The 22,821-nt window shown below is 46.8% G+C and overlaps 1 protein-coding gene across 1 annotated transcript; it reads left to right on the top strand.

Moving 5' to 3' along the window:
* Window positions 1–491: 491 nt before the first annotated feature.
* On the top strand, window positions 492–21,257 carry HDHD5 (haloacid dehalogenase like hydrolase domain containing 5). The gene is made up of 8 exons (XM_045874126.3): window positions 492–656; window positions 9,983–10,186; window positions 11,490–11,602; window positions 13,436–13,529; window positions 15,065–15,098; window positions 17,042–17,216; window positions 19,508–19,696; window positions 19,883–21,257. The coding sequence occupies exons 1-8, from the start codon at window positions 531–533 to the stop codon at window positions 20,214–20,216; spliced, it is 1,269 nt and encodes a 422-aa protein (XP_045730082.1). The 5' UTR covers window positions 492–530; the 3' UTR covers window positions 20,217–21,257.
* Window positions 21,258–22,821: the final 1,564 nt, after the last annotated feature.

Raw genomic sequence — 22,821 nt, 5'->3', positions numbered from 1 at the left:
TTGCTCCTCCGCCCCCCCCCCCCCCGCAAATAAATATTAGTTTCTTCTCCCTGACAGTCGCTGAGGGTTGAGGGAGCTGCGACTTCAATCAGAAACGCATGTCCCAGGAAGTCCGCAGGTACAGAGTCCGTGCACACCGGCCTGCGTACCTCAAGTCTCCGTCTACTAAGAGGCGGGGCCTTGCCTGCCTCTCTCCCCTCCAACAGGAACCTCACCCGCCCCACCCTCCACCCCTCATCCCTGGCTCGCGGGGCAAGAACCTTCTGCATCCGGCCGGTTCCCGGCCCCGGCCCCAGCCTCCCCCAGCGCCCTGCTTGACCCCGCGCCCTGCTCGACTCAGAGCCCTGTTAGACCCCGGGCCTAATATGCCCTGCGCCCGGCAGGGCTCCGGGACACGGATGTGGGACTACAACTTCCGAAATGCCTCGGGCGCCGCCCGGCCCGAGCGCTCCCCGGCTGCTGACTGGCTGTGCGGCGAGGGCGGGGCCACGGGCTGGTGCTGTCTGCACGTGCGCGCGACGGGCGGCTGAATGGCTGTTCTCCACTACCTCGCGGCGGTCCGTGCGGCGCGGGGGCTCTGGTGGCGGGCAGCGCGCGCGTCGTTGGGGCTCCCGGGGCCTTGCCCTGGGAGAGGCTACTCTGTGGACGCCGCACAGGTGAGAACGCCGGAGTTCCTGCCGAGCAGGTCCTCAGGGCTGGGGGTGGGGCCGGAGCCGTGGGGAGGGAGGGGCCGCGGGCCGGGTTGCTCCTGGAACAGGCTACTGATCTCAAGTGCGCTTCGTTCTTGCCCTGAGCACGAGTGTCCCTAGCACGCCCTGCCTCCCCCTCAGTCAGGGAGTTTGTCATGCCTTCGGCCTGGATGAAAAGTTACTTCAGCTAGAGAATGAACAAAACAAGCCCAAAACGCGCACCAGGATTTCTTCGCCGCTCGCTGTTTTTCGTCTCCAAAGTTACTCCGCAGTTTCTGAGTTCCTATTTTCCCGGTCAGGGTATGATTCCTGCACTTCCTCTGTGATTTTTCAGGATGAGAGTCTTTCGGTTTTGATTTTCAACTACATTTTTTTTTTCAGATTTTATTTATTTATTTGACAAATAGAGACACAGCGAGAGAGGGAACACAAGCAGGGGGAGTGGGAGAGGAAGAAGTAGGCTCCCCGCCGAGCAGGGAGCCCGATGTGGGGCTCGATCCCAGGACCCTGGGATCGTGAGCTGAGCCAAAGGCAGACGCTTAACGACTGAGCCACCCAGGCGCCCCTGATTTTCAGCTACATTTGAAAGAAATTTGGAGATTCGCGATGGACTGCACCTATAAATAAAAGAGATGAAAGTGGGTTTTGTGCGGGCTTTTTATTTTGGTCCCATTCGCTTGTGAGCCTTACTCATAATGAGCAGCTGTTACGTGGAAGATCTGGGGGGCGAGAGGAAGAGAACTGGCGCAGGGTCCCTAATTTGTGCCAGGTACTTAAGTGATGATAATTCTCTCAGCAACTTTGGAGGTAGATTTAACCCTGTAGTAAGGAAGCTGAAGCTTGGAGTCAAGTTTTTAAGTACTTTCTTTGTAAGGTCAAACAGTGGGGGGACGACTGTGCCAGCACTCTAAACCAGGTGGGCAAATCTGTTACCCTCACTTTCCTCTGGGCCATTTGTCTTTTTTTTTTCTAAAATCAATTTCTGTATGTAATAATAGTACATTTTTATAGTGCTTTCACAGTAACCCTTTGATAACTTTAAATACTTATTTTTAAAAACACATAAGCACTTACTTTGTGCCAGACACTTCACAATTATTATTATTATTTTTAAAATCTTTTATTTATTTGACAGAGAGAGACACAGCGAGAGAGGGAATACAAGCAGGGGGAGTGGGAGAGGGAGAAGCAGGCTTCCCGCGGAGCAGGGAGCCTGATGCGGGGCTCCATCCCAGACCCTGGGATCATGACCTGAGCCGAAGGCAGACGCTTAACAACTGAGCCACCCAGGCGCCCCGACACTTCACAATTATTAATTTGTACACTTTTCATAACAACTCTATGAAGTAGGTACTGTTATTCCATTTTACAGATGGAGGAACTGAAGCACAGAGAGGTTAAGCAGCTTTCCCAAGGGCATACAGCTGGTCAGTGGTAGAATCCTGGAATCCAGGGCAGTCTGGTGCTAGAGTTCTAGCTCTTAACAGCTTTGTTATCACTTGTTACCATTTTGGATATGGAGCAGCTAAGAGTCAAAGAAGTTAAGTGACTTGACCAGTGTCACAGAGCTAAAAGTGGCCACACTGGAAGCATGGAATGAAAATATGTTGTGGAAAGGACTTTGCTGTCATTTATAACTATTGTATTGACTTTAGCATTTTTGCAGGTCCTGAGATATTTCCAAGTGACTTTTTTTTTTAAGATTTTATTTATTTATTTGTCACAGAGAGAGAGAGAGTGAGAGAGCACAAGCGGGGGGGAGCGGCAGGCAGAGGGAGAAGTAGGCTCCCTGGCGAGAAAGGTGCCCGATGCGGGACTCGATTCCAGGGCCCTGGGATCATGACCTGAGCCAAAGGCAGATGCTTAACCGACTGAGCCACGCAGGCGCCCCACCAAGTGACTTTCTGATAGAATAGGAAAAGGGAAGAAAGGGATGTAGCATAGCACAGCATTTCAGAGTACTAGCTTTTTATTTTTTATTATTATGTTATGTTAATCACCATACATTACATCATTAGTTTTTGATGTAGTGTTCCATGATTCATTATTTGCGTATAACACCCAGTGCTCCATACAGAATGGGCCCTCTTTAATACCCATCACCAGGCTAACGCATACTCCCACTCCCTTCCCCTCTAGAACCCTTAGTTTGTTTTTCAGAGTCCATCGTCTCTTATGGTTCATCTCCAGAGTACTAGCTTTAGAACTGAATCCTACCTGTCCTGTTTGACTTAAGGCAAATTACTTTGCTTTCTAAGCTTCAATTTCTCCATCTATGTATTGAGGATATTACTTACTGTGCAGTGTTTTTGTGAGAATATCTGTAGGGTACTTTTTGTGATATATGTAGGCTACTTTGCACAGTGACTAGCACATAGTAAGTTCTCTTAAATGTGGAAGTGGATGGAGTAGACAGTAAAGTAGACAATAGTTCTAATGCTGTTGTTGAAAACCTACCAAACTAATTACAATTAAGAAGCAAAAACACAAAGGAACATCTTAGTAGTCCTTTCACTTCAAACTAATCTTTTTTTTTTTAATTTTTAATTTTATTTATTAGAGAGAGAGAGAGAGAGAGAGAGACAGCATGAGAGGGGAGAGGGTCAGAGGGAGAAGCAGGCTCCCCACTGAGCTGGGAGCCCGATGTGGGACTCGATCCCAGGATCCTGGGATCATGACTTGAGCCGAAGGCAGTCACTTAACCAACTGAGCCACCCAGGTGCCCCCACTTCAAACTAATCTTAAAATCACACATTTTGGGGCGCGTGGGTGGCTCAGATGGTTAAGCGTCTGCCTTCGGCTCAGGTCATGATCCCAGCGTCCTGGGATCGAGCCCCGCATTGGGCTTCCTGCTCAGCGGGGAGCCTGCTTCTCCCTCTCCCTCTGCCTCTCTCCCTGCTCATGCTCTCTCCCTCTCTCTCTCTCTCTTTGTATCTCTGTGTCTTAAATGAATAAAAAAAAAAAAAATCACACATTTTATCACTGCCATTGATAGGAACTTTACTTAGAAGATCTGGCTTAATACCCAGGATGAGGTTTTTAAAAATCCAAGTGATGAAGAAAAATCAGAATACAGATACAGAAGAGAATGAAAAGAAAAATGAAAAAAAAAAGAAGAGAAAAAGACTCTTTCTCTTTGTCTAGATACCTTCACTTAAAAAAATTAATAAACTTTATTTTTTAGAGCATTGTTAAAGACAGATTGAAGAGAAAGTATAGAGAAATCCTATATATACGCCCTCTCCCCCCAGTTTCCTGTATTACTAATATCTTGGTGGTAGTGTGGCACATTTATTACAGTTGACTTGCATCTTTACTTTCTTGTTGCTGGGTGCCTGATTTCTCTATATGCATTCACCTGAGGATTGGAGGTATATGATTACTCATTTATATAGTTAAAGATGAGGGAGCCTTAAGGTTATTGCTAAGTTGTCCTGAAAACCTTCATGTTTTAAGTAGCAGGGGCTGTGGATTCTTATTTCTTTTCTTTTCTTTTTTTTTTAAAGATTTTATTTATTTATTTGAGAGAGAATGAGAGACAGCACGAGAGGGAAGAGGGCAGAGGGAGAAGCAGACCCCCTGCTGAGCAGGGAGCCCGATGCGGGACTCGATCCCGGGACTCCAGGATCATGACCTGAGCCGAAGGCAGTCGCTTAACCAACTGAGCCACCCAGGTGCCCCTGTGGATTCTTATTTCTAAGAGAGCAAATTTTGTGACTATTTAGGACATGGCCACTAAGACCATTAAAACTGTATGGTTAAATTTTGTAGCCATCAGCACAAATGAGACATCTTATTTTTTAAAACTATGCTAAGTTTTCAAAAATCCAAAAACAGAATAATATTATGAATCCAGATTCACCAGTTATTGACATTTTGCCACACTTGCTTTGCTTGTCTCTCTCCCCCCCCCTTTTTTTCCCAGCTGTAAGATTTTAAAATGAATGGCAGATTTCTTGTCACTTAACCCCTAAATTCTTCTATATGTACCTCTAAGAAAAATGACATTTTAAACATAACTACAATGCTGTTGTCATACCTAACATTAGTAATCCCTTAATATAACTTAAAATCCTGTCCTTAAAATGTCCCTGAGTGTCTCAAAATTATGGGTATATGAGTTTTACATGTAAGCTTTCAGAACAGTGTGCTGTGTGTTCGTGTAGTACAAGAAAGAAGGCAGACCATGCTCTAGAACAACATAATCCTTACCTCCAGAGGGACCTGTTTTCTAAGAGTCACCAACTGTTTTCCCTTGGGAAGGGATTTGGTGGTCAGGAAGTGCCTGAGGGGAAAGGTCGCCCTTACCTGAGGGCTGAGCTTTCATCCTATGGGTCCTTCAACATTCAGTCAACCTTTGTTGAGTACCTACGGGAGTTTAAGCACTGTGCCAGGGGTGGGAAAATCATACCCCTCCTCCCTCTGGACCTGTGCAGTTATTCTCTTTGAGAAGAATAAAATGATAAAATCAGAAAAGAGCCATAGATCCTTTCCCCAGGAAAAATGCACATAGAGTTTTAAGGGGTTTTATAGCCACTCTGAAATCTATCCATGGGCCCCTGGTTAGGACCCCCATTCTAGTGGGGTTTGTTGAGGAAGAGGGAGGGGCTCCAGAGAACCTTGAGGACCATCTGGTGAATGAGCACACTGAGAAGAACACAAACTCACATGGCTGGGGCCTGGCAGGAGGTGCGGCAACAGCATGTTCCAACATAGATCTCTTGGTACCTCTTGAATCCCTTCCTTACTCTGAGGTGCTTGCTGCCCTGGGGGGCCACTGAATGAGCTCTGACTTTGCCACAGCTCAGTTTAAGGCTGACATCTGGATGGAGCACTTGTGAACAGATCACCTTTGACTAGTTCTTCTCTCTGAATTTGGTTTCTTATTCATCCAGTCAGATTATCCAGTGAATCCATATTGCACATTATGTATAAACCAGGCCCCTTTTGCCAGGTAATGTCAGTTGGAGATAATGACACCCACCCCCAGAGGGTTGGTACAAGGATTAAGTAAGCATACTTTTGTTATATGTCCAGCTCAGAGCTCAGTACAGTCTACCCATCTACTCAGATCCAGTGCAACAGGATCAGCCTTTGGAGCCAAGAGTAGAGACACTGTTTAGTTATTTCCCTTCAGCATGTGGGATTTGACAAGTTTCTCCCTGGCAGTTGTGTTTGCTGGTGGTCAGAATTTCTGTCTTGCTGATTTGAGTTGCTTTCCCTTCTATTTTTCCAGGGCCCCTTCCCACCTCTGACTTGGCGCCAAAGCTGCCATTGTCGAAAGCTGAAAGGTCCTGTGCACAAGCTAGCATGAAGGAGCTGGAAGACTGCCTCCCTGGGGGGGAGGGCCCTGTCAGCGGAGGGGAGATGGGATCATTACTCTACAGTCACTCCATTCCTAATTTACTTGTTCCAGAAACTTATCCCTCAGCTTCCTTGACCCCACACCCTCTTGATTTTCCTCCTCATACTGACTGTTGCTCCTCGTTCTTTTGCTGGTGACTCTTAGGTGGCCGTTCCTTAAATGGTGATGTTCTTCCAGTTCTTGCTTCTGCTCTTACTCTGCTTGTGCTTCTCAGGCTCTTCTCTTCCTTCCCAAGTTTCAGCTATTCTCTAAGAGCAGAGAGCTTCTGAATTTTCATCTCTAGGACCTTCTGTTCAGTGCTGATGTCTCCACTTGTATGTCTGACAGGTCCAAAGTGGGATATATCTTCTGCCCTCTCTGACCTCCCAGCTGCTGCCCCTCTAGAGTTTCTTGGGTCAGTGAGTAATACCAGCATCCACCCTCCCAGGGTCCCAAGCCAAAAAAAAAAAAAAAAGGTATGGGGGTCCCTGTGGCCCCTCCCTCCCTCGGCCCTGCATCCTGTTGTTACCAGGTCCTGGCTGTTCTGCTTCTGTGTATAACCTGCCCCCTTCTTACCATTCTTGTTGCCATTACCTAGTAAGACTTAGTTAAAGCCACCATCATCTCTGTCTTAGATTGTAGTTGGTCCCAACTGGTCTTCAACTTGACTCTTCAGTTCACTCAATCTTGACTTTGCAGCCAAGATTTTTCTACAGTGCAGGTCTGATATGATGTCACTCTCCTGTTTCAAACTCCTTAAATTGGCCTATGAGACCTAGGATGGCTAGTCTTCGCCACCTCCTACAGGTTAGGTACCCCTCATTAAAGCTCTTAGGGTGCCTTACTTCCCCTCATCTCCTACTGTAGCACTCAGTGCAGACTGTCCTGTGGCTGCTTATTTGTCTTCCCCATTGATCTGTGTAGATGGAGGCTACTTCTGGCTGCTTGTCTGGTCTGGTGCTCATCAGGCTCGCAATAGATACTTGTTAAATGAAGGCATGTATTTAACTCTTCCATTGCCTAGCTCAAAATTCTCTTCTAAGAAACTACTTTTGTTTAATTCTGTTTATTTACTGAGAGTTCAAGTACTCAGAAATTGATTTGCACTTGTGAAAATGCTGCAGTTTTGTGGGTCTAATTGTTTCTTAGACTGGTTGCTTTTTCTTTGACCCCAGCTGAAAAATGCAGGGCCTGGAGCACTTGCTCCTCACAGACAGAGCCCTATGAAGAGAGTAGGTGTATGCAGTAACAATGGCTTGACCTATTGGGCACCAACAAAAGGAAAATAACAAACAGGTTAGGTTGAATTGTTTTGAAATTTGAAAAAAATCTTACATGTTAGTAAGAATTGGAATGAATTTTTTAATTGTATTTTTTTTTTTTAAAGATTTTATTTATTTATTTGAGAGAGAGAGACTGAGATAGAGAGAGCACGAGAGGGAAGAGGGTCAGAGGGAGAAGCAGACCCCCTGCTGAGCAGGGAGCCCGATGCGGGACTCGATCCCGGGACTCCAGGATCATGACCTGAGCCGAAGGCAGTCGCTCAACCAACTGAGCCACCCAGGCGCCCTTTTATTTGTATTTATTTTTAAACTTTTTTTTCTAAAGATTTCTTTTATTTGAGAGGGGGGGGTGAGGGCAGGGGGAGGGAAAGGAGGGAGAGGGACAGAGAGAATCTCTAGCAGACTCCCCACTGACTGCGGAGTGAAACCAAAAGCCAGATGCTTATCTGACTGAGCCACCCAGGTACCCTAAACTTTTTTTTTCAAATTTTTATTAATCAAGTAATCTCTTCCCCCAACATGGGGCTTGAACTCACCACCCCAAGATCAAGAGTTGCTTGCTCTTGACTGAGTAAGACTGAACCGGCCATGTGCCCCTGGAATGAATTTGTTTTATAAAAAGGACGGTGTTTAGGGGCATCTGGGTGGCTCAGTCCGTTAAGTGTCTGCTTTCAGCTCAGGTCGTGATCTCAGGGTCCTGGGATTGAGCCCTGTATCAGGCTCCCTGGGAGTCCTGCTTCTCCCTCTCCCTTTGCCCCTCCCCCCGCTCATGTACTTGCTTGCTCTCTCTCAAATAAATAAATAAAATCTTTTTTTTTTTTTTAAAAAAGGACAGTGTTTAGGGATGCCTGGGTGGCTCAGTTGTTAAGCATCTGCCTTTGGCTCAGGTCATGATCCCAGGGTCCTGGGATCAAGCCCCATGTTGGGCTCCCAGTTCTGCGGGAAGCCTGCTTCTCCCTCTCCCAATCCCCTGCTTGTGTTCCCTCTCTTTCTGTGTGTCTCTCTGTCAAATAATAAAATCTTTAAAAAAAAAAAAAAAGGCACCTGGGTGGCTCAGTTGGTCAAGTGACTGCCTTCGGCTTGGGTCATGATCCTGGGGTCCTGGGATCGAGTCCCACATCGGGCTCCCCCTGCTCTGCAGGGAGCCTGCTTCTCCCTCTGCCTCTGCCTGCCACTCCCCCTGCTTGTGCTCTCTCTGACAAATAAATAAATAAAATCTTTTTTAAAAAAAAGACAGTGTTTAGAGTGCCTGGCAGGCTTAGTGGAGCATGCAATTCTTGATCTTGGGGTCATGAGTTTGAGCCCCATGTTGGGGGAAGAGGTTACTAAAAAAAAACACAAAACTTAAAAAAAAGGACAGTTTTCAACTTTATAAGTCCCAAGAAATGCAGAGTGAAATGAGATACCACTTTTTTTCTTTTTAAAGATTTTATTTATTTATTTGACAGAGAGAGACACAGCGACAGAGGGAACACAAGCGGGGGAGTGGGAGAGGGAGAAGCAGGCTTCCTGCTGAGCAGGGAGCCCGATGTGGGGGCTCGATTCCAGGACCCTGGGATCATGACCTGAGCCGAAGGCAGACACCCAATGACTGAGCCACCCAGGCGCCCTGAGATACCATTTTTTTAAACCTTTAAATTAACAAGATGTTTGATAATTAACAAACTCTTTGATACATGTGAAAATCAGTATGGGCAAGGATAAAGTGTGTTAACAGTGGCCGTGTAAATTGGTACATGTTTTTGGAAAACAGTTTGTCAAAAGGTGTTATATTATTAAAATGTTTGCACTCTCTTGTCTTGTTACTCCTGCTTTTAAGAATCTAGCTTAAGGGAAAAATCAGTAAGCATGAAGAAGTTCCTTATAGCATTATTTATAGTAGTAAAAATGTAGGAAAATGTAAGTGTCCAAAATAGGGGAAATATAATGTTAGTGGAATATTCACTCAGAAATATGTAGTCAGAAATGATGTTTAGAAAGAGCTCTGTATATTGATATGGAAAGATAACTAAGAGATACTATCTTAAAAAAGGTCAGATGGAAAAGAAAGTATAATATAATACTGTTTGTGTGTTAGTTAACAGATAAAAATTATTACTATCTATCCACACAGTTTCTGGAGATCTGTAAGAGAGGAAATAGCACTGGGTGGAAGGAGGCAAGAAATTTAAATTTTTTTTAATATTATCTGTAGCAAATGAGTTTTTTTCTTAAAACTCCGTGTGTGTTGTTGGAATAAAACTGTGAAAGATTATGAAGGCTGTTGTAACATAAAAATATATGAATGTCAAACAACAAGATGAGAAAGTGAACATGTAAGGTGTAGTTGTCTACGTGACAAAAGAATAGAAAAAGAAGAAACAACATCAGTCATGTTAACGTCCTGGGATGTTTCTGAATTTCTCTACTTCCCATTTAAAAAATTCTTTTATATTAATTATGTGAAGATAGTTTTAACCAAATAGTTACATGCTTAAAAATACATGAAGAGGGACTAATTCTTTGTTATAGATGGATTTGCCCTATCAGAAATCCCATGTCCTCATTTTCTGTTCAAAGCTCTGGGTGACCTGGGGATAATGTGGCACCCCTTGTTGTGAGGGTCTTTTCCTTCTTCCCCTTTGCCTCTTGAATCAGGCTGTGGGGATTCTCTTCCTTCTGTGCAGAGCCCACCCACTTTTGGGTTCCTGTTGGACATTGATGGAGTGCTGGTGCGGGGTCACAGAGTGATCCCTGCTGCTCTGGAAGCGTTCCGCAGGCTGGTGAATGCTCATGGGCAGCTGCGGGTGCCTGTGGTCTTTGTCACGAATGCTGGGAACATCTTACAACACAGCAAAGCTCAGGAGCTGTCAGCCCTGCTGGGGTTCAAGGTAAGGAGGCACCAGAGAAATGGGAGCCCAAAGAGCTGGTTGCCAGTGGAACGCCCATTCCAACTCTGACTAAGCTGCCTTTCCTGGGTTGGGGTACAGTGTTGATAAGCCTTAGGGCATGGCCTGCTGGGTCAGTAGTAGAAAATAACTCAAAGCTCAAGCCTAGCCTCATGAGTAGAGTCTTACAGCAGGAGCATTTTTTATGTATCACTTCACCTCAAGCACAAAAATTCTGCCCATGGATTTGGCAGTATCAATCTGCTCTCTTTGTATCCATTTCTTTTCTGGGCATCAGGGTTGTCTCTTTTGGATCGTCGGTCCCTGGAAAGTGAGGGTCACATTTTTCTCTATATCTATATACCTGGTGGGACTCTGAGATAATAGCCTTTGTTTCTCATAAATAAGAGGTACATATCTGAATGAGCATTGTCCCTGAAAAGCAGTCCCTCTTCACCCACTTGCAGTTCCATGTGGTATATCAGCGTTGACACGTCCTTCTTTATTAAGGGGGATTGAGTTCTTCGAAAGAGCCCTTTGGAACCAGAAGAGTAAATAAAGTAGCTGATTGACTGGGTAACACTGCTTGGGGGTGAATGCAGAACAAAGGTGTACAACTGGTTCCTTTCTATGGTTTCCGAAGAGGGTTCCAAAAACATTTTGAGTATTGGCTGCATCGTTGGAATTAGTACTATAAATGTTAAAAAGCTAAGTCTTTTTTTTTTTTTTTTTTAAAGATTTTATTTATTTGAGAGAGAGACACAGTGAGAGAGGGAACACAAGCAGGGGGAGTGGGAGAGGGAGAAGCAGGCTTCCTGCCGAGCAGGGAGCCCGATGTGGGGCTTGATCCCAGGACCCTGGGATCATGACCTGAGCTGAAGGCAGACCCTTAACGACTGAGCCACCCAGGCGCACCCCTCCCACCCCCCAGCCAAAAGCTAAGTCTTTAAGTAGAATTGAAAACAGAAAGTCAGAGGCATATTTCTGTGACTGACAAAGAACATGCCCATAAACCCTGAGGTCTCCAGATAGAAGAACTGAGCAGAATAGGATTGGTGAATGGTCAGAACCCACGACTGATGGCATTTCCTGCTTGTTCGTTTTTTGTGACAAGAGCCAAATTAGACAGGTTCTTCTCACACCTGTTTGGGTAGTGTCTAGAAGTGTTGGGTGCCAGAAAGGGCTCCCCACTTTTTTTTCTGGGCAGTTTTTCCCTTCCTAAGTGAAAGAAGCCACCCGTCTCCCCATTATTTTCCATCAACTTTGTGTCTCCTCTGTTTTCTTCTGTCTTTTGACGTCCCTACAGGTGGAGCCGGACCAAGTCATTCTTTCTCACAGTCCCATGAAGCTTTTCTCACAATATCACAACAAGCGGATGCTGGTGTCTGGGCAGGGGCCCCTGGTGGAAAATGCCCGAGTGTATCCTTTCGGTGCTGCTTGTTCTGGCTGAAGAGGAGGGGGCAGGGCTGGAGTTTTTCTCCCATGGCTGGGGGTGTGTGGACAGGGCCATAATGAAGTGTGCTGGCTGCACAGTGCCAGGGCTTAAGGGATACATAGTGGGCTCTCTCGAGGGAGGGACTGGCTCCCAGGTATGGCCAGTCCTGGTGCCAGAGTTTCCAAAAAGTCAGCCCACTGAATCAGAACCTCCTGGGGAGCTTAAATTACAGATTCTTGGTTCACTAGGTCTGAGAGAAAAATCAGCAGTCTGTATGTTAGAAGACTAGGGGATTCTCTAATTAGGTTTGGAACCACTGCTCTAGCACTGTTGCTCAGCGTGCTCAATCAACTTCTCAGCTAATATTAAGTATCCACAGTGAACCTGTGGGTCTGTGCACACTCAAGAGGCAGAAGAGTTGTTGCTTGTTCTCAAGTAGCACATTCATTTGCTCATTTGGCAGACCTGTGTTGAGCACTTCCTGGGAACCAGCCCCATGCTGCACATTCTTTAGGGGCGATGGGGACCAAGAACAGCACGTGGGACTCTGTCTTCATCAAAGGGTTCATATGAGAGGGAGGAGTAACACACCCACAAAGGATAAAGGAGTATTTAAGATGGCATATGATTGGGGTGCCTGAATGGCGCAGTCGATAAAGGTCCGACTCTTGATTTCGGCTCAGGTCGGGATCTCAGGGTCATGAGATTGAGCCTCGCATTGGGCTCCATGCTGGGTACAAAGTCTGCTTAAGAGTTTCTCTCTCCCCTGTCCCTCTGCAACCCCCTCCACTCTCTCTCTAAGAAAAAAGCGGATTCCCAAGCCTAGACATCAAGCCCAGCAGGGATCTGCATTTAAAAAAAAAACAAACATGGCATATGACTGAAAACTTAGAAGCACAGTATAGGTTCTGAGAGTCCCAGGTATTGGGGAGGGAACACTCTGGGAGCGGCTGTGACTGGTGGCGTCATGGAGTGGTGTGGCTCAGAGATGGTTATGGTTAAGGTTTTCTGTGCAGGGAAGGAGCTAAGGAGGCTGGAGAGAGAAGGGAAGGTGAGGATCCCTGAAGCAGGAGTTTGGATTGGGATAGGGTGGGGAATAAGAGAACAGGAGGAGTGGCACCTCGGAAGGGAGGGCAGGAGGCCAGTGAGCTTACTTATGAGGGCACGGGGAATCTTTGCAGGTTCTGTTGCTATTGGGTGATCTGACAAAAGCAGCATTTTCAGGAGATTAATTTTGAAAGTAATTTGAAACCATGTCCAGTTAAGATTGTTAAGTGGGAATTGAGGACAAAAATGGAGGCAGGTCTTGGAGAGATAAGGTTGGCACTGGCTTTCTGCTCTTCATGGCCTCCCCATCCTGTCTGAATCTGGCTCATCTTCAAGAGTTAACTCAAGTCTGACTTCCCTGGACTCTGCCCAGCTACCAGCCCAGTGACAAATCTCCTCTTTTCAACTCCTCAAAACCAGCACTGTTCACAGATTGCTGGTTTAGATGGGCCCTGGGCATGTGGCGAGCTCCTTGAGGCCAGACATTCTTGCGTGCCTTTGTGCCCTGGTAGTGCCCAGCGTGGGACCTGGCACCCTGCTGCTGCGTCACTGTGGCAGGGTGCATCCCTACTATGCCTGTGTTGTCATGGCCCCTTTGCCAGCACGTTCAGGATTGGTGTCGGCCTTCCGGGCTGTGTCTGGGCTCTCACTGCTTCACTCCTGTCCGGGGATTGGGTGCACTAGTTTGGTTGGGACTGTGTTGGTTCCCCTCACCTTAAAGGCATCTTCCCCCAGAACTGTCCAACTTTGCTTCCCTGACCTTGCTGTAGACTGGGCTTCGAGAATGTGGTTACTGTGGATGAGTTGCGGATGGCCTTTCCTGTGCTTGACATGGTGGATCTCCAGCGGCGGCCGAAGACCACGGTAATAAGGCTCATGCTCCTGGGTGTCTCATGTTTAGTTTTGTCCTCTTGTTTCCCATGTGGGTTCCTCTTACTAGCCTTGCAACCCCTCCCACTGAGAGCTGCATCTTGTCCACCTTAGAGAGGCACATCTGGCCAAGGATTTTGTTCTCCAGATATACAAGGATGGCCAGAGGAGCAACAAGCTCCTGAGGGCTTTCCTTTTTGCCTTGTTTGTAATTAGCTGAGAACTCCTTTCAAAGCCCTAGCATCTCCAATGAGGAGTTTTCTCCTTTACCAGCTGGTTTTCTGAGTGTTGCTTGGGAAAATCATTAACCTTAGTGAAATTAATCATTGCTGCTCCTTTATCCTGAAGCTTGCTATGGAGAGCTGTCCTTATGAGAAACAGCTTGCTTATAAAAGTAACTGGCAATTTTGAGTATGCCCATGTTCCTTTTGGGTTTGGCTCATATTTGAACCACTGGTTTGATGTCTTATCTCTTCTGATCACTAGTCACAGGGTCTCTCATTAATCCTTTAGAGTATGACTTCTTGGCTCTTGATGGCTCCTTCCTTGCCTCCCCTCTTCCTCATGTGAACTCTCTATCACCATGGCCTGCAGTCTAAGTCAGACCAGTCAAAATGCAGGGAAATGCAGTTATAAACATACAAGCTTACCTTTGTTTGTTTATGTAGCCTTAGTCCTCCTTCCTCTAGAGCTTCCCAGTTGAACAGAGCACTTCTTCGCCTTCAAAAGCCTCCTCCTAGGACCATGCAAATTATGTGGCGAACCAGAATGTCCGAGTTGGAACAGCTCTTAGGGCAGCTCAGAGAGCTATGTGACCTACTGCAGGTCACATAGCTGGTTAGTGGTAGAGCCAAGACTAATGGTTTAGGGAAGGAACAGACCCCAGAGGATTGGTAAAGTGGAGGCTCCTGCCTCTTCATATCATATCAAGAGAAATGGTCCATCGTGCCTTGGTGACCTCCCTTTTCTCCATAGGCTCACCTTCATCTTAGCTACCTGATTCTAGACTCTTGCTTGTTCCATATCTCACATCCTGTCTTCACTGGAGAGGGACAGCTGACCAGACCTTTCTCTTGGCTGACCTCCATATGTGGCTTCCCTCAGCGTGTTCTGTGAGAGTCCTGCTCATTCTCTCTTCACTTTTCTTTCCTTTTTTTTAAGACTTTATTTGATGGAGAGAGAGAGCACAAGCAGGGGGAGCAGCAAAGGGAGAGGAAGAAGCAGGCTCCCCACTGAGCAGGGAACCTGACATGAGGCTCGATCCCAGGACCCTGGGACCATGACCCTAGCCAAAGGCAGAAGTCCAACCAGCTGAGCCACCCAGGCGCCCCTCTCTTCACTTTTCTTTGTGAATTTTCTTCCTCAGTCCTATCCAGCTTCTCCTTGGCTTGGGCTAGATCATGGGGGTGGTCTTTGATCTCTCTAGAATGTGTCTTTTCTATTGCCACTTGTTATGATGTAGTTGTGTGGTTGTCTGGTAGTGGACAGTGACTGTGGCATTGACGGGCATTTTCTTTGTTTCTTGGCAGCCCCTTCCAAGGAACGACTTCCCTGCCATTGAAGGTAATGAGGGCCTCTGCTGGTGTAGGTGTGGCTCTGGGCAGTTCTCCTTTTGGTCCTCCAGGCTGTTCTCTTGCAGCTGTTTGCCTGTAGACTGGTAGGGTGGCTGCAGGCATTGGATATCTGGTCACCTGGGTTCCAGTCTCAGATCTGCCCCTCACTACCTCTGAGACATTGGTTTTTAATCTTTCCTTCCCCGTATCACTTGCTCTGTTATTCCAGAGAAATTGTTTTTATTTATTTATTTTTTAATGATTTTTTTTTTAAGGTTTTATTTATTTTATTTCAGAGAGAGAGTGAGAGAGAGAGAGAGCACAAGGGGGGGGGAGTGGGAGCGGGAAAAGCAGGCTCCCTGCTCAGCAGGGAGCCCGATGCAGGACTCGATCCCAGGACCCAAGACCTGAGCTGAAGGCAGACACTTAATGACTGAGCCACCCAGGTATCCCCAGAAAAATTGTTAAGTGTAGAAAATCTTAGCATGGAAAGGCTCCCAGAGGTAATATAGGCCAGCATTTCTCAGCTCCATTAAACCCAGTTCCCCCTCGTGTAACAAAAATACCGTAATGTCCCCTTAACTGCCCTGCAATGAAATTCATAGATAATACAACTGTCCTGTATATGTATATTAAAAATTTACTAGTTCAGTATAAAGCTCTAATTGTAATAGGGAGAAATAAAAGGAAAATTTTTAGTAAGGTAATGTGTATTTCAATATGTAAATAATTATTCAGGAAGATATAATGAAGTAGTAAAATGATTATACCAAACATGGAATCACCGTGAATGTTACAGCTACAAATGCAGACTGATGTAAGTGTGTTTATAGGTGTGATATAGGTGTATTTTATTTATTGGTGACTCAGAAATTAGGGGCTGCATTGTCATTGGTAAAGTGATTTTCCAATATAAGGAACAACTATTGGTAAACTTTTGAAAAGATAAAGTACAGTCTTCTCTTGACTTACATGATAGTTGCATTTTTAGAAAATTGGTGTTTATTAAAACCTTTTTGTTTACATGTAGAATGAAATTAGGGCTTAGGCTCAATTACTTATAAGCAGGTTATTCACCCATGTGAAGGTCAGATGGGGTACTCAAATGTTAATAGACAGGGGGCAGTTTCTGATTGTTCGGGACTGTCCTGAGCATCTAGCATTCGTGGCCCCCTCCCACGATCCTTGCCACTAATTGTCAGTCATGGTGACAATTAAAATACATCCTCCAGTTTCTAGAACACCTCCCTAGGGGGCAGTACTCCCCCATTGAGACCACTGGTTTGGTCCAGTCACTGGTCTTGTAGCTGATATTGGCAACTACCATGTGTTGAGTGTTAGGTGTTCAACATGGGTTAATTATATCTCATTTTCACCCTAAACAATCGTAGGTATCGTTATGATGTAGTTGAGGCTGAGGCTTAGAGAGAAGGTAAGTAATTTGCCCACAATCACAGGGAAAATGGACAGTCAGGTTTGGAATGCAGGTCTGTGTCACTCTAGATCCTCCTCTCCTAGCTGTTAGGTTTACTGGCCCCTGGGGCTGAGAGAGCAGTGGCTGAGGAAGGCGAGCCCTTTGCCAGGTACTTGTGGGTGAGGTGGTTGGGAGAGCATTAGTCGGCAGGAGGAAGCAGGCCTGAGACTTGGCTGCTGGTTTTCTTTGTTTTAACCTCTTCTGTGAAGTACTGGTGAATACAAGTGAAAATGGGAACCTTTAGGAAGTGCCTTCCCACATCCTGGGCTTTGTTTACCCTGGGTGAATGGGTGAATGGATCTTTGAAGGCTGGTTCTGGGAACTGTGCCCTTGCCAGGGGTGTGTACTGTGGGGAAAGAGCCTGTGGTTGGGTGGCACCAGCTGGCATCAGCTGGCCTCCTGAGGACCTTCCTCCTTTCTGCCACAGAGGCCAGGCAGAGTGCCCGGTAACCTCACCTCCATGCCTTTGCTCTTTAAAGGAGTGCTTCTCCTTGGGGAGCCAGTCCGCTGGGAGACAAACCTGCAGCTGATCATGGATGTCCTTCTCAGCAATGGGAACCCTGGGACTGGTCTGGCGACGGCCCCTTATCCCCATCTCCCTGTCCTGGCCAGCAACATGGATCTCCTTTGGATGGCTGAAGCCAAGATGCCCAGGTAAGGACACAGAGTCCCTGGCCTTGACCGTCATGGCCACTGCCAGCTGCTGCCTGGGCAGTCCTGCTGACAGTTTCTTCCCATCATTCTGGAACTCTGGGCAGTTACAGGGGCCCCGTATTTGCCACAGAAACTTGGCCTTCTGGGAGGATTTTCAAGGGATTATTTTGCATACTAATTAGTAAATGAAAAGTATAGCTGACTGATCACTGAAAATATGTTGAGATGATCTTTAACATAGGACCTTTGCCCTCCAGAATCTTTTTTAAGATTTTATTTATTTATTTAGAGAGAAAGAGAGAGCATGAGTGGGAGGGGCAGAGAGGCAGAAGGAGAGGGAGAGAATCTCAAGCAGACTCCGCGCTGACCCGACTTGGGGTTCAATCCCGTGACCCCAAGATCATGACCTGAGCTGAAACCAAGAGTTGGATGCTCAACCAACTGAGCCCAGGTGCCCCTGCTCTCCAGAATCTTAACAGAACATGTTATTTTATTTTATTTTTTTAAAGATTTAAAAAATTTTTTTAAGTAATCTCTGCCCCCAACATGGGGCTCAAACTCACAACCCTGAGATCAGGCATTGCGTGCTCCACACATTCAGCCTGCTGGGTGCCCCCAGAATATGTTATTTTTTGTGTATAGAGCCCAAACAATGGATGACTTCGGAGGCCTAGCAGTACAGCTGCTCCTTCTTGCCTCCTCCCTGTGGCACTGGTTCCTTCCCTCTTTGTCTCCTCCTGCCCTTAAGATGTAGGGGCAGGGGAGCAATAGTTTTTCTGATGGTTAGGTAGGCTCTCTAGCCGTGGAGGGCCTTCCTGGAAGGGCAGCTGTGGCTACTGTACTGTTTGGCTGCTCTTATCTGCAGGGCCAAGGTCCAGAGTTTTCTCTCCCCGCTACTAATTCCCAGTGGGCTGTGTGAGTGATCCGTCAACAGAGGGCAGCAGGCCCAACACTGCCTCAGGTCACAAGACTCAGTAACGCCAAAGAGATGGGTGTTACGGTGTTCTCTTGTTACTTTACAACGTATATTTCTGCAGCCTGAGGTTAGAGATTTTCTCTGAAGTATTCTTTCCTACAGTTAGGGTGTGCCGACACTAGGGGAGGGGAGTTTGGCTATGTAGGCTGGAATGGAATAGCAAGGTGCAAATTTCAATTTATAAATCAGATTTAAGATTAATTTTCATTTACTAATTTAAAAATTGAAAATAGAATTCATCATATAAATAAGTGACACTGAAATACAGCCTTAATATGTTGGACAGTATCAGTTAAGATTTGGTTTAGCAGCCAGGGATGAAAACCCAAAATGAAAGTGTCTTTTTTTTTTCCTTCAAGACTTCATTTATTTATTTGTCAGAGAGAGAGCACAAGCAGGGGGAGCAGCAGAGGGAGAAGCAGGCTCCCTGCAGAGCAAGGAGCCTGATTCGGGACTCGATCCCAGGACCCTGGGATCATGACCCGAGCCAAAGGTAGACGCTTAACCGACTGCCACCCAGGCATCCCAGCCCCTGAAAGTGTCTTAAACAAGATAGAAGTTCCTTTCTCATGTAAGAGAAGAATGAGGTAGGCAGTCCAGGGCTTGTGTGAATGTCACACCTGTCTGGGACATAGGCTCCTCCTGTCTTCCTGCTGTGTGATCCTTAGCCCTTCACAGCATGGTCCCAAATGTCTGCCTAAGCTCCAGCCGCCAGACAGCAGCAAAGAGTGGGGGAAGGTCGAAAAGAGTACCTGCTCCCCAGTTATACACTTCCTAGAGGTTTAGCCCAGCACTTCTGATCTCATGGACTCTTTGGCTGTAGCTTACTCGCATGGCTGCACACCTAGCTGCAGTGGAGGCAAGGGAATACTTTTGTACACCCAGTTGCAGTATGGTGAGCTGAAAACTGGCACTGAGAAAAGGGGAGAAGGGCAACCGGTAATCTGCCACAGATTTAAAGCCAAATTTAAACTTAGGTTTGTGGAGTCTGACTGCCTGGGTTGTAATCCTAGCTCTACCACCTTGGGCAAGTTACTTAATCTCTGTATGCCTCAGTTTCCTCACTTGTAAATGAAAATGATGACAGCTCTCATGGGGTTATTCTGAGAGTTAAATGTGATATGTCACTCTAGTGTTCAACAAATGTTAGTCGATAACAGCAGGTCATAAAGATAGGTAATAGATGTAATTCTTACTAGAAGTAATTTCACTTTATCTGTCACTGACAGGGTGTTGGAGGGAAAGGTTGGTGTATAGGGTCCTGCTTAGAGCCAGAGAAAGGAGGCCTGAGCTGCTGAGCTCTCTTCTCTGGCAGGTTTGGCCACGGCATCTTTTTGCTGTGCCTGGAAACCATTTACCGGAAAGTGACAGGCAAAGAGCTGAGATACGAGGGCTTGATGGGCAAACCCAGCGTCCTCACTTACCAGTATGCAGAGGACCTGATCCGGCAGCAGGCGGAGAGGCAGGGCTGGGCGGCCCCCATCCAGAAGCTCTATGCTATTGGGTAAGTGCTATTCCATCTCCTCACCACTTCCGGACTTCCCCTGCCCTTCCTCCCTACCTACTCACCCACCTGTTTCCCGGTATCTAATACACACTAGTCCCACAATTGTCCTCTGCTCTCTTTGCTTTGTAACACTGAACTGGGGTTTTCTGTTCTTTCCTTTTCTGGTATGGCTGCCCCTGCCAGTGATAACCCTATGTCTGATGTCTACGGTGCCAACCTGTTCCACAAGTACCTGCAGATGGCGAAGCATGATGGGGCAGAGGAGCGGGGGGCCGATGGCTTGTGGAAGCGGCGGCCCTCAGCAACCCAGAGCTGTGCCTCTATCCTGGTGTGCACTGGTGTGTACAATCCCAAGGGCCCAGAGCCCACTAGGCCCACCCAGGATGCAGTGGAGGCTCCATTCCATGGGCACCGGGACTTCAGCTTCAGTCCAGGGCTCATGGAGGCGTCCCACATTGTGAATGATGTGAACGAGGCTGTACAGCTGGTTTTCCACAAGGAGGGTTGGGCTTTGTAGTGAGGGCTGTTCGTTGGAGACAAGGGAAGGAGGGACCCTGGAGCTAGCGGGGAGTCCTGTTGACTGGCTTCTGGCCCACATCACTGGGCATCAAGTCAGGGCCACTTCCTGTGACACTTTCTGTGGCCCCACGGTGGATATTACTGGTCACTTAAAAGAAGACACTGGCTTTTTCTCCTGCTGGGCAGTAGCCACAGAACTGTCCCCGGGGTAGAACAATCAGGATTTTCTGGGCTCAGTTCCTGTCTGCTTCTCCTGGCAGTCTGACCGCGGGCCAGTCCCTTTACCTCTGTGCCTCAGTTTCTTCTCTCATTTCAGTAGGGACTTCTGGAAAAAGGGGAAGTGGTGTGAAATAATGCAGAGCCTTGCCTGCAACTGAGGGCACCACTGCATGCCAGCAAGGTGCGTCACTAACACTATGATACTGCTTTTTGTTGTATTTTAGCTTATTGCCCAGAGAGTTTTAGGCTTATTTTTTTAAATTAAAATAATCGTAATAAATATTCATTATGCTGTCAATTGTGAAGCGCTTCTGGAATGTACTAAAAAGTCCTGTGGGGGAAGGATAGTGGGTGAGCAATGTGGGTGACCCTGAAGCAAAGAGATTGGTGCCATTGTGCTCCCATAATGTATTGATGTCTCCTTTCCTACCTTTTTTCTCCTTCCCACCACCAACCCACCCCTGGCCTGCAAAGCCCGAGTCTGTCTGGGAATTAGTTATGCCCAGGCTTTGGCATGTACTTGACAACAACTCTGATGTGGAAAAGAAAGGATCGTGTTTATGGTTTCTTCTGAAGGAAGGCACTTTTCCTATAGTGATCCTGGAAAGTGTGTGTTTCTTATATTCCTCCCTCTAGGAGCGACCCATTTCTATGGTCTGTGTCGTCCATGACCCCATGTTTGCCAAATCCCCTGGTCCTTGCCCTTTGTTACTCTAGCAGTCATTTGCATGTGACACAAGCTGATGACTCCCTCCCCTCTTCTCAAAACACTCTTTACTTGGCTCTATCTCACCGACTTCTTGACCCCTTTGTTTGGATGCATGCCTAGTAGTCATTCAGAGGGGAGGGAACATAGGAGATTGGGAAGGAGTGGCCACTGAAATAGGCGGGGAATCACGAGTGGGTGGGTGTCTGGTATGCTGAGTGAACATGTTTCACAAAGGAGGGAGTGATGAGCTGTGCTCACTCTCTATCAGAGCTTGACTGTGTCCAAAGCCAAACATAGCCCAACCCTACTGCTAGCACCTGGGTGGCTTGGGTCCTGCTGCTGCATACACACACTGCCCCCCCCCCCCCCCCCCCCCACTGTAGACAGTAGCACTGAAGACACTGGACTCATCCTTGTCTTCTCTTTAATCTCCTACAGCCAGTCCATCTGCATATCCTGCAGCTTTGCCTTCAGAATATACCGAGTGTGAGCACTTTCCAGGCTTCAGTGCTGCCCTGCTCCAGGCTGCTGGCTTCTCTGGCCTGCATTGTTGTGGCAGCCTCCGGTCTGACCTCCCTGACACATCTCCTCCTCCCTCTCTGTGGCTCTCCCCTCACTGCCCCAGAAGCCACATCCTAAGTTTGACCTGTTCTCTGATCAAAACCCTCCCGTGACTTCTGGTCTTACCCAGAAGAAGAGCCCACATTCCTTACTGCAGCACAGATCCCTTTCCATCCTGTTCTCCCACTTTCCCCTTCATGTCGTCCCAGCCCCGCTGGCTCCCTTGCCAGTCCACCGTACCCATTCCTGTCCCAGGACCTCTGCACTTGCAGTTCCCTCTATCCTACCTCCACTATCCATGGCTCACTCCTTCCCTTTTTTTTTTTTTCCCCTTATCACTTCTTAAATAGCTGGTGGATATGTCATCTCAAAGAGACTCCCTCAACTTCTTATAACAAGTAGTACTCCATCCCTCTTACTGCTTAATTTTTTCCATAGTCCTTATCACCCCATGATCTATATTTACATCTTTATTCTGTGTCTTCTACTAAAATACAAGCTCTGTGGACTTCGTCCATATTGATTCACTCTTGTGTTCCCACACCCATATGCCTGGCACTTGGTAAGTTTGCAGACCCTGTGAAGTCCTCCTATAGTGTCTTTGAGACAAACATGATTTTCTTTTCTTCTCCCTTGGGCATCATGGCAAAAGTGAAAAGACTGAGGGTCTTGGAGTCAGTCAGACCTGGAATCAAATCCTAGCTGTCACTCACTAGCTATATGGCCTTGGGCAATTTCCTTCACTTCGCCAGGCTTCCATTTTCTCATCTGTAAAATTGGCATTGGCAATGCGTATTTCATAAATGAACTATTTTAAGTACAGTACTGTATAATTTAGGATTTTGTTCAGCTGCTTGTTACAGAAATCTGACTACAGTGGCTTGAACAAATAGGTGGTTATTTTTCTAAGCAATAGGAAATTCAGAGTAGGCATTTCAGGCTGGGGAGGCAACTCAAGGGTGTGTCATCAAGGACTCAGGTGCTTGGCCTACCATCCTCAGCATGTGTGTTTGTCCACTTGCAAGATGGCACCATTCTACCCTTTGGCCTCTCATCCACATTTCAAGGAGGAAGGAGGAAAAGGTGAAGACAAAGCAAGTGGAGCTGGATTCCT

Source organism: Mirounga angustirostris, unplaced genomic scaffold (assembly GCF_029215605.1).
Source record: "Mirounga angustirostris isolate CCGP_5_RB_7025 unplaced genomic scaffold, mMirAng1.0.hap1 SCAF_5, whole genome shotgun sequence".
NCBI lineage: Eukaryota > Metazoa > Chordata > Mammalia > Carnivora > Phocidae > Mirounga > Mirounga angustirostris.
Note: the sequence above shows the minus strand (reverse complement) of the source record. Positions and strands in the feature narration are given on the sequence as shown.

Excerpts from the sequence above, each read along its gene's own strand:
- HDHD5 (XM_045874126.3), top strand. The coding sequence starts at position 531 with ATGGCTGTTCTCCACTACCTCGCGGCGGTCCGTGCGGCGCGGGGGCTC. Across the intron at positions 10,187-11,489 it reads CAGCCCTGCTGGGGTTCAAG|GTGGAGCCGGACCAAGTCAT; the intron begins GTAAGGAGGCAC and ends ACGTCCCTACAG. Across the intron at positions 19,697-19,882 it reads CAGAAGCTCTATGCTATTGG|TGATAACCCTATGTCTGATG; the intron begins GTAAGTGCTATT and ends TGCCCCTGCCAG.